This window comes from Tasmannia lanceolata, unplaced genomic scaffold, assembly GCF_043159265.1.
Source record: "Tasmannia lanceolata isolate RefF3 unplaced genomic scaffold, GAP_Taslan_0.1 ptg000018l, whole genome shotgun sequence".
NCBI classification, from domain to species: domain Eukaryota; kingdom Viridiplantae; phylum Streptophyta; class Magnoliopsida; order Canellales; family Winteraceae; genus Tasmannia; species Tasmannia lanceolata.
Genome location: NW_027518695.1, coordinates 3,148,406 through 3,159,772, shown reverse-complemented (window position 1 = coordinate 3,159,772; position 11,367 = coordinate 3,148,406). Strand labels below are relative to the sequence as shown.

Below are 11,367 nucleotides of genomic sequence, written 5' to 3'. Positions count from 1 at the left end.
TCCAAGGTCATGTTCTCAGTTATCTTCCTAACCATCAAGTCTTTCCTCACTATTTCTACCCAAGTTGTTTTCGATCTGCCCCTTCCCCTTTTTGGGACAGGTAGCATTTTCATCGCTTCTCTTTTGGCCAAAGAATTCTTCATAATTGATATGCTAAGATGACACAATGACAATTAATTTTGAAATTGGCTACCAACCAACCTTATATAAAACACCCTCACGGAAGAAAAAAAAGATAAATAAGCTTTTGTGTAATTTGATATCTACACCCCCCTAGTTTTGATATTGGCACTTGTCCTTGTATTATAATTGTACGAGGTGGTGTTGATAGCTTTTGGGAAATTATGGCAGCCTACAACAAAAATGTAAAACAAAGAAAGGATTGCCAATTTCAAAATAAAGGAAACCAGATAATCTCCAAATCCACTAACATAAAGAGTTATCACGCTATTACCTGAAAGATAGATGTGGTACAAAGAGGCATAAATAATTAAATATCAGTTCCTACAATTTATTTGGAGATGATATCCAAACTACCTGCACTAGGTATTGACACCCACTCTTTATTTTAAATTTCTCTTGTCAGCTATGATATTTTCCTTCACTCTAAAATCAAAAATAAGATTTCTTGAAAAGGTAAAGAGGGAAAATGGGCAGGGCATATTCCTGTTGAGAATTGATTGCTTTAATCATCAAAGAAAATTTATTAAATTCAAGCAGAGCCAACTGTTACAAGGATAAAATAGAGAGGTGGAAAGCACAAAAGCTAACCTCTCTTAGCATTTACTGCAACCTCAGACCTAATATTCAACAAAGTTCCAAATGGTAATCCAACAAAAAATCATAAAATGAAATTAAAAAAAAGGTAAACTAGAAACACAAAAACAAAAAGAATCCTTCTCATCATGTGGGTGGGTGACAAATATCTGCTGTCAATAACAATAGCAATGCCTTCCAATTTCAACAAGATGCATGTTACATCATAGCATGCATTAATGACTCACTGGACTCTTTCTCCTCAGAATATATGCACAATGTCATAAGCAAATCTGGGTTATGTCAAAGAAATGAATTGTAAAATTAAAACATAAGGTTGGTTAATTAGAAAAAAACAACCAATTTACTCCTATTTCAACAGAGGTCCAAACAATATCCCTGGTTATTAAGGCCATGTTTGGCATCCATGAAAGTTTTTTCCATGGAGTATTAGTTTCTCATGTGGTGGGAGAGGGACAGAATCGTGAGGCATGAATGAAAAGAGGGTGAGAAACGGCTGAAAAACGGGGGAAAGAAAAAATCTATTCATAGTCTTCTTCCCTTACTTTTCAGCCACTTTGCACCATACGCCCTCTCAATTCTCTCCCTCTCCCACTCTCCCTACCCCTTTCTCTACACTTGGTAAGATAATATTCCATAAAAGAAATAACCATGGTTGCCAAACATTGCCTAAATACATAAACTTTTCAAGACAATAAGGGGCTGTTTGGATACGAGGATTTTAGAATCTTGAATTTCCTCAAAATTGTAGTTGGGAGACGAGAAAGGAGACCGGCTATCGTCCGTAGATGAGAGGTGCATATAAGGGTCAGCACGTGTAGATTCCCGGGAAAGAAAGACGGGTACACCCATACCCCCAAAAAGTGAGAACTGGGATGATAGTTCGGGCACGAAAGGAGGAGCCTGTAGGAAAGGCTCTGACCTCCTGTCTTCTTTACCCTTGCCAAGTCAACGCCTCTGGACGCCGCTTCACTTCTCTTTAGAATCTTGGATTTAAAGTAAGAAACCCAGGTTTTATAAATCTCTCCCACATCCTGAGATTTCTAAAACCTGGAAACATGGGATGATCTCCTGCTCTCTTGCTGACGGAAAGAAGGGCGAGAAAACAGAAAACGACGGCTGGTCTCCTTCTCTCGTTTCCCAACTATTTGGAGAAAATCAAAGATTCTAAAATCCGTGTATCCAAACAGCCCCTGAAACAAAAGGCTCTGTTTCTTTCAACGTAAACTGGGTGTAAAACAAATTTTACACCCATTTACGTCGAAAGAAACGGAGTCTAAGGTACACATGAAATTCACCGATCAACAAATTCATAGGCGCTCAAAGTCGTGAATGAGATGAAAAGCAGTGTTAGGCAAAAATCGTCCACATTGATGGATTGGGGACTGAGGTAAATCCACATCAAGTGACATTTCTGCTAGGTTTTTGTGGATGACCAAGCAGGTCCACCAAACCCAATCTGCAAATGAGATGGAAAATAAGGCAATTCATGGATTGGTGTTTGTCCAAATTATCATTTCACTATGCTGTCATAGTAGTATAATGCTTTGGTGTGATAGAGTTTACGGCACAGATAAAAATAAAGGATACGTCCAAAATAGCACGAATGACTGCATAACACATCAAGATAACGTCAGTACAATATCATGCAAACTAAGACTGCAAATACCTAAAAAAATGCATCGCAATATTGGATAGCCAGCACATAATAGTAATTATAATCATGATAAAATAGGGAAATGATATCAACACTCCAATGCTTTTATAAGAAGCGAGAAAGCATCTTATCGTGTAGTATTTAAAGGGCAAGGATATTGAAGTTTTCAAAAAGCTCTTACAAGCCCTTTAAAGACTACACGACAAGATGCTTTCGCGCTTCATATAAAAGCGTTGGAGTGTTGATATCATTTCCTTAAAAATAAACTAAAAATGTTTTGCATAACTTTATCATCAAAGTTTCAGCTAGATGAACCAAAACTTTGCAGAATCTAATTTTTTTAAAGATGAAAGGTTCAGGTTTTGTGCACCTGACTCTTTGTTTGACGCGTGTCTACTTGTTCTTTCTATTTTATATGATTTTTTCCATAATTGTTGATTACACTAGCTTGCAATAAAACAGCCCTTCAAAGTCCAACGTTTCAGTGGGAACAGCCCAAATTTTGCAGTTTGTCCTAATCAAACCATATCAAGCTAAAAACTGAAGTTTGATATGATTCATGGATTAAATGGATTTAAGATATTAAGTCCATTACTAACCCTAGGATTGAGTTAGAAATTCACATAGTAAACATTTCATGCTACAGAGTTCCAGATCATGCGTTCTAGTTATTTAAACAAAAAAAACTTAAGATATCTTCATTGTGCTATCATTTACGAGTAATGGTGGCACAGAGGAAAGCAACTTGAGATTCGAGATAAATGAGCAAAAGAAAATGAACACCACGTCGTTACGTTCACATACATAGGAAATAGAACGGAATTTGCTACACCTAGTACAACCATCACATATGAAAGAACCACACAAACTAGTTATAACACAGAACTATTGAGGAATCTTGAATGCCATCAAATAAGAACAGTAAAGTGCAAAAAGATGTTGCATTTTCACTCCTTGTGTGTAAAAGAAAATAAAAATCATTCCTAGAAGACCAACACAAATAGCATTTTTACTAAAATAATAAGGTAAGCAATATACCATAAGCCCACCCAAAAAGCCATCAAGTACAATCCGGTTCCAGGAGTCGAAGTAAGAATGAATGGAGAACTTTGCCTTAGATGCAAGTCCCAAAGATGTAATTGCCATGACCAAGAAATAAAAGACAAAACCCATCAAACCAGTCAGTCCCAAAATTCCGGCAACCACTCCACCAATGATTGATAAAAAGGTACGGCTGCATAAATAAATAAAGTACAGCATAAGCATCAAATATTTTAGGAAGTCAAACCAGAGTAGTGTCAGGAAACTCAAAGAAAATTAAAAATGGAGCTAATAGATACCAGCTCAACTAGTTACATAAAGCAAAAGAATGCACATATTTGAAATTTGACTAAAAAATGGTACTTGAGTATGACTGAATGAAATGGCCATAATAGGTGGCCCACTTGAAGAGGTACAAGGGTGTGGTCCGCCCGTAAATTACGGGTCCGGGTCACCAATCCGCGACCCGTTTGAAATTGACCCGCAGGTCAACCCGGCCCGTCAAAACTGGGCCAGGCCGGGTGGACCCGCAGGTGCCCGTAGAGAAGTGCGAACGGAAGGTTTTATTTTGGCACCTTTTTGGCACTTTTTTCTCCGTTATTGTCATAACTTTTACTTTTTATATGTATTTTTTCCGTCATTGTCATAACTTTTGGTTTTTCTATGTATTTTTTCCGTAATTGTCATATTTTATGACATTTTTTCGGTTTTTTTCCCTTAATTTTTCTACTTTGGTTCCATTTTCCCGTAATTTCTCATTTAAAACTTAGTACCCCATGATTATTATTTATTGCTAGCCACCTTTTTCACAAATCGTACTTCTGCCAATCTTTGCAGTTTGCACCACGCCACAATAAGACAAATCTCTGAAACAGTCAACATAAATGGTTGGCGAAGATGGCTAGCAAATCCCTATACAAATTAAAAAAATCTTAAAAAATATGCCAAAAATCCGGGTGACCCGCTGGTCGACCGTTCCCGTGCGAGCCGGGTCCGGGTCCAAGCTTAGTGACCCGTAGAATTTGTCGGGTCATTTTGACCCGGCCCATTTGACCCGGACCCGTATGGGCCGGGTCAAAACTGGCCCGGCCCGTCCGTTTGCCAGTTCTAAGGGTGTGTGACGACCTATGTGACCCCAACGTGAGAAGTGACTTCCAACCTAGGATGGGCAAAACTGTCCTTTCCTCCATTCAGAAAGGGAGCAGTTGTATCATGTATTTACTAATTGCCTTGACATACATTAGCAGGCAAATGTACTGGTTGGATCCTATGTTGTCCTTATGACTCATACAAAATACACATTAGATCTACTCAAGTTCAATTCCAATCTAGTTCATACTCATACAATTTATAATAAAAAGATGGCGGGGAAAGATAAAGGATCCTCTTATTTATCGTAGTATGGTCGGTGCACTACAATACCCTATCCTTACCGGACCTGATATAACATATGCATAAATCAAGTTTGTTAGAATTTACATTATCAGAGAGAGGAACATTTACAAGTAGCTAAAAAGGATTATGAGATACATAAGGAGAATAATGGACTATGGGTTGTCCTATAAAAGACATCAAGGCCGAGATGCTATGGTAGAGGGGTACTCTCATGCAGATTGGGCAGATGACCCTAATACTAAGAGGTCAGTTACAAAATATTGTGTCATGATTGATGAGAGTCTTATTTCTTGGAGCAGCAGAAATTATTGACAGGTCCAATGAAGAGATTTGATTTTTGAATATCAGGCTATAGCGTCTGTACTGCATGGCTTTCACGGTACAACATCTATTATAGGAGCTTCATCTCAGCTCAAGTTTTCACTCTTTTTCGAATAATTATTGCCATTAAGATGTCTCAAAATCTAGTTTTCATGCAAGGATGACACATGGGGAAATAGATTTTCAATTCAATTGTGAGAAAATAGTGATGGGGAAGATTATTCATGCACAGTTACCTTATAGAGATGGGGAGATTATTTGATGAAACATTCAGGTTGAATTGAAAGCAGAGGCCGAGCCTTGGCGCAACAGTAAGGTTGCTCCATAGTGACATGGTGGTCACGGGTTAGAGTCATGGAAACAGACTCTCTGCAAAGCAGGGGTAAGTCTGCGTATATCTAGCCCCCCCAGACCCCGCAATGGCGGAAGCCTCGTGCACTGGGCCGCCCTTTTATTCAGGTTGAATTGAAAGTGTTATAAAAAAATGTGTATGTAAGGGTGTCTATCATTGGCGATGCATTGTATATAAGCCATTGTACACACAAGTTTCAAAAATAATAAAAATATGCTCCCTCCATCAAATTTGGTCTCCTCTTCTCTCTTCTGTCTTCATATCTCACTTCTAAATAAAAACCCCTTCAGTTATTTTATTAATAATCGCAATAGAAGTATATTAGTAAGACATCTTATGGAGATCTAAGTAATTTGTGGTGTAAGAAGGGTTCTTATTGTGTGTGGTTATCGTGAGTTACAACATCAACATAGTATGGATAGTTGCTACAGGTTGCACAGTTCCAAGTACGATGTCCATGACTGGCCCTTGCAATCCCCATGTTGAGATAAATCAAAGTTCTAGCTTTGATACGATTATCATATCATTTTTATGAAACTTACGAGTTCTTTAGCTAAGCATAACATTCTAGTCCAAATTAGCATCAAGTTATACTAGGTTTGCAAAACATACCTATAGTATATCACTTTCATGTTATTCTGCAAATTCTCAACACTAAAGGTTGGTATATCATCGCCAACTTCACTTGATTTCTTTTCAAAAGAACCTGAATCATCCTGCATTGCCATAACTTCTTTCCTCCAAGTCTGTATCAATGGGAGAAGATAAAATAAATTTGTGATTAGACGATTTTCTGAGGAAATATACAAGCAATTCGCTGCAAGTTTTTTCCATTTTTCCAGAATTTTATATAGGAAAGAAAATATTAGCTATTGCATTCAAGTTTTTTTTTTTTAAACAAAGACTGCTTGATAGAGATAAATCGTGCATACTATTCTCTCTCTTTTTTTCTTTAGCCTTCATTCCTTCTGATGGACCCTCTCATCCTAGACAAAGAAAAAATCATCCAATATAATCGTTCTTGTTTATCCCCAAACATCAAAAACCCTAAAATTCAATAAGATCATAAAGAAAAGATAAAAATAAAAAATAAAACCAATCATTCGAATCTTTGTGCTTCCCAACCCCATCCGAATATGGAAAACATGAAAACCCTAAAAGAATGCAACAGCAATTTCAGCATCCAGTAGCATCAAATCCAATGATATGTGGGCACAGATTTGTGTGTCGAGTGTCGACAAGGTAAGAGGTGTCCGACACGGCATCCCTAAGTAATCTAGAAATGGGGACAAACCCGTAAGCATTCTTACACATAAAATTACTTATTGATAATTATAATGTGCAACAAAATAAACATGGTACACATTTAACAAACTAGTAAATCTTGGGATCATGCAACTATAATTCTCAAGGAAGTATGAGATAATCAATAAACAGTGCACCCATAAATCTAACCAAGTTATCTTCAATATCTAATATGCATAATTCATCGAGAACGGGAGATCAGTAGGACACAATAAATATAATATTAGAAGAGTGATTGTTTAGTGTTTTAGGTTTAGGGTAGGAGAGATAACAACAAATACTAATAAGAGAAGAGCTCATGATAAAAAAAGGAGTTAAATGATTAAAAAAAAAGGGGTAACGTGGAAAACACAATATTCAATAATAAATTATATTTCAGAAGACACGGTACAATAACGTTTCAATGTGCCCACATTAACTCTGACACAGTTCTAGTAGTACATTTACAAGTGCCAAAAAGAGTGTTGATACGTTTCGACACGATTGTTGGTGCCAACACATGTCGACACCATAGTTTTAAAACTCCCCCGAGTCGACTCCCTTTTCCCTCGGCCGCGTTCCGCATTTTGCCACCATGTTTTGAGTTTTGCCCTACAGAGCAAATAAAAACTCCTTTGACTCCCCCGAGTTATGACTGCGTCAACCGAATACTCAGCCGACAGCTACGTCAACCGCATTCTTGGCAGCATCCGTGCCGAGTCGACAAGGATTTTGGATTTTTCTTGACCACATTTTGACCCGTATCCGCATTTTTAAACACGGGTCGAGCATCTGATGAAAATCAATGTATTGGATAAATCATAGATAAAACCTACACTAAGGAAATAGTATAACCCTAAAAGCCAATTCTATCACTGAAAGTGCCAAAACCCTATCCCAATCAACCCAATAGAGAGAGAGAGAGAGAGAGAGAGAGAGAGAGAGATTTGATTTCAACTCTGCTGATGCTTCTCTTATTCATAGATCCCATTAACTGCGACACGACTCTCTAAACCTAACCAAATCTTATAGAGATGGGGAGATTTGATGCAGCTGGTATTACATTGTATATTGTTTCTAGGGTTTGCTTTGATATTGATACCCTCTTCTGAGCAGGTATTCTGTTTAGATCTTGTGCAATTTTCCATTTGAACAACAAATAAATAAATAAATTGCCGGGAAACGATTATCGAACTTACCTCTATCGAACTGTGTTGATGACGGCTGCAACGACAGAGTGTTTCGTTTTTAGGCAGAGGAGAAAGAAAAGGTGAAGGGCGAAGTTGTAACTGGATATCAAATAGTAAATCCGCCCCTTTGTTTTCGACAGCTAAACTTGGATCGAACCCCGACCTCATGGTGAAAGAAATTAGCCTTTACAGTCCAACTGAGCTAACCCCTTTGCCCTTTGGCAAACGGGCGTGCCGGCACGGCACCCAAAAACAACAGTCCAAGAGGCCCGCGGGCCAGGCACGGCACGGCCTGGCCCCCGGCCCACTTTGAGTCGTGTCGTACTAACTACCAGGTAGACCTGGCAAAAAGGTGGGCCGGGCTGGGTTTCACGCCGACCTATACGGGTCCGGGTCAGACGGTCCGTGTAATAATTGACTAGAAATTTTACGGGTCACTAATTGGTGGACCCGGACGCAATCCGCACGGGCTGGGTGGACCGCGGGTCCTTTTTTTTTGTTTGCTCTATTTGGTTGCTTGTAGATGGCTGGGATAATAGGAGAAAAATAAGTCAAAGAGAATTAGACGAAGAGAATGGAAGATGGGGAGAATATTAGGAGGGAGATTTGCGAGTAGTGTTTGGTTACGCGAGGAAATTAGCAGAAGATGTAGGGTGTCATTATCAAAATATAGGTAGAAGAGAGAGAAAAGTAAGAGAGAGAGAGAATAAGACAAGAATTTCTCCTAATTCCCCTAACAAATTTCTCTATTTTAGTGAAAAAATGAGAGAAGATTATAGGGGGGAACATCTTCGCCACATAGGCGCCACCTAGGATAAAAACCAATAATGATGTCTAAAAGTTGTCTAGTGGTCAGAGGTGTAAATGACAATCAAACATGCTTTGGGGAGATCTCATGCATTTGAAACTCCTACAATCCCTCCAAAACAAGCAACCAAACAGAGTATTAAGGAATTAGTTGTATTCATCTTCTTTTCAATGGCGTGAACCATTTTGGTGCTTAGTGGTTTTTAGAAAACTATATTTGCACCTCCTGTTTTTTTTTTTTTTTCTTGCCTTAGAAGAAAGAAAGGGAACAGACGCACATCACTTTTAAAAAAAGAACTGATATTTTGATAGCCGGGTTTAATTTTTTTTTTTCATCCACACAGTTTTTCCGCCTCCTCTTAAGTCTCTGGTCAGAGAAAGATGACTGACAAAAGTCTTTTTCCACCCCTTTTTAAGTCTCTCGTCAAAGAGAGAAAGAAGACTAAGACTGACAAACAAAGAGGACTAACAAACGTCAATAATTTGTGATGAAAAAACACTTTAAAAAAAATTTGCTTTTTTACAAGTACCCGCGGGTTCACCCTGCCCGGCCCAGTTATGACGAGCGGGTGGACCCGCAGTTCACTTTCAAACGGGTCATTAATTATGGACCCGGACCCGTCATTTATGGGCAGGCCCACTTTTTGCCGGGTCTAGTTCAAGACCATGTCGGCCCACTTTTTTCATAAAATTTAACTTTTTAGCCCCTATTTCTTACTCCAGACAGCACCTTCTAGGGTAAAACAATCGTACTGCTTACCGTGCCATGCCTTTCCGTGCTGTTCTGCTAAAAATCGAAGCCCGCCACGACCCGCACACTCTAGCATTTCGTGTTGTGCCATGCCGGCACAACCCATGTTATGTTGTGTAGAACGTGCCACATGCTAGCATGGCACGTTGCCACCTTGAGTCATTATTCATTGGAATTCCAAATGCCAATGAATGCTCATTCTTTGTTTGGTTGCTATATTACATTGAAGTTTCCATTTGACTCCCCAATATCTTTCTGACATCATGATTGCTTTTTTCGAACATGTGGCGCCTATGTAGTACTAATGTCCCCTCTACTCATCTTCTAATCAAATCCTACCAAAATGTAAAGTTTTTTAGGGGTAAGTTGGGGTTTGACAGAACCCCTACCAGTGCATTAATATAGGTACATAAGAATCCAGTAACCATTATAAATGAGCGAGGCTCCCGTTGTTTTTATCTACATCCATAATACATGGGAGATCCGGGGGCGGGGCGGGGTTCCCTTTGCAAGGGCATGATCTCTTGCAAAGGAAGTCAGTGGTGAAATTTGCCTCCCGCCATACATGTGAAATTCTCCAAGATCTAAAAGAATTGAGGGGCTGATTCGAGCTTGTCCAAGAGATGGAGATTCTTCCAAGGGCTTCGACCAGTGCCTTTAGTCACATTTACGACAGAATATTGAGTCTGATTCAAACCAGATTCGACCTAGATTCATGTCCTGAGCAAAGTTAAACTGTGCAAGAATGAGTGAAAGTTCGAGCCCGTAAATTTCATCCGGCTCCACCTCCATTGAGAAGAGGGTCCAAGACATTACCTTGGTCTTCCCTGAAATTCTCCAAAATTTAAATTTTTTGGTAGAATCTGGTTGGAAGATGAGCAGGGGGGCATTAGTGCCACATGGTAAAAAAAAGCAATAATGATTATTAATCATCACATGTCTGCTGATGTGTCACCCTTGTCACCTCCATATGATATCCAAACCCAGAACCACAAAAGGTGGAATATTTCTTGGACTTTCCAGTAATGATGTTTTCTCTCTCTCTCTTTGCTGTCCCATCCTCCCTCTCTTCTCTTTATATTGGTAATGACACCCCTAGCACTACTCTATGCGGTTGACAACCAAACACTACTTACCCACTATTCTCCAAGTTTAAGGCAAATCCAATGCTCGTGGCCTCCATAAGACTACTTATTCCACTACTCCTTGAGTCTATGCCACACAACCAAATAGTCTTGAAAGATTGGATTGGTCGCGATTCACACTCAAATGTCCCTATGTAGGTCCTGCTAGGTGCACTGGATTTCCCATTAGTAGTCTAGTTGGTCTTAATATCAGTTATTCCATAACTGCAACACTTCCATGGATCCCACTGGACGGAACGGCCAAATCGCCCAAATAATTCAATTGGATGGAAGGAAGTATTTTTTTATTTGAAAATTTTCCTGGAACAAGGAAAATGAAATTTCCAGCGTTTGGTTAAGGCCATCCCGTTTTATGAACCTGAGGGGCCCACCTCCTAAAGTTTCGTTTTTTCATCTGACGGAAAAAGAAACGTCAGTTGGTTCTCGGTTGGTAACAAAAGGTATTCCAAGGTTCCGTTTCTAAATTTTCTTCAATTCGAGGACCCAGCCACGTGTCACGAATTGCCCTATTTCCTAGAAGGCACTTGTTGGACCCCAATTTAGTACTTTGTACGTGATCCAATCTGTTGATCATCTGATGATCCTGGCCATTGATCCATCAATCCACGTTATAAATTTCGGCCAAGAAAAGCTAAACCGTTGATTTT

At 39.2% G+C, this 11,367-nt stretch overlaps 1 protein-coding gene across 2 annotated transcripts; it reads right to left on the bottom strand.

Annotated features, from left to right (window-relative positions):
- Positions 1–680: 680 nt before the first annotated feature.
- LOC143851571 (uncharacterized) lies at positions 681–8,245 on the bottom strand. Of its 2 annotated transcripts, XM_077361045.1 has the most exons (6): positions 8,027–8,163; positions 6,476–6,529; positions 6,156–6,289; positions 3,473–3,668; positions 2,368–2,387; positions 681–1,049 (listed from the first exon to the last, which is right to left on the bottom strand). In XM_077361045.1, exons 3-6 carry the CDS (start codon positions 6,269–6,271, stop codon positions 1,019–1,021), a joined length of 363 nt encoding a protein of 120 aa, XP_077217160.1. In that variant the 5' UTR covers positions 6,272–6,289; positions 6,476–6,529; positions 8,027–8,163; the 3' UTR covers positions 681–1,018. The 2 variants fall into 2 exon arrangements, with proteins under 2 accessions (XP_077217160.1, XP_077217159.1); XM_077361044.1 differs by lacking the exon at positions 6,476–6,529 and having other exon boundaries at positions 8,027–8,245.
- Positions 8,246–11,367: the final 3,122 nt, after the last annotated feature.

Coding starts and splice junctions, on each gene's coding strand:
- LOC143851571 (XM_077361044.1), bottom strand. CDS start 8,185: ATGAGGTCGGGGTTCGATCCAAGTTTAGCTGTCGAAAACAAAGGGGCG. Junction 3,669..6,155: donor ATGAAAGTGATATACTATAG/GTATGTTTTGCA, acceptor TTATTTATGCAG/CCGTACCTTTTTATCAATCA. Junction 2,388..3,472: donor GCTTTTTGGGTGGGCTTATG/GTATATTGCTTA, acceptor TGTGTTATGCAG/TCATTCGTGCTATTTTGGAC.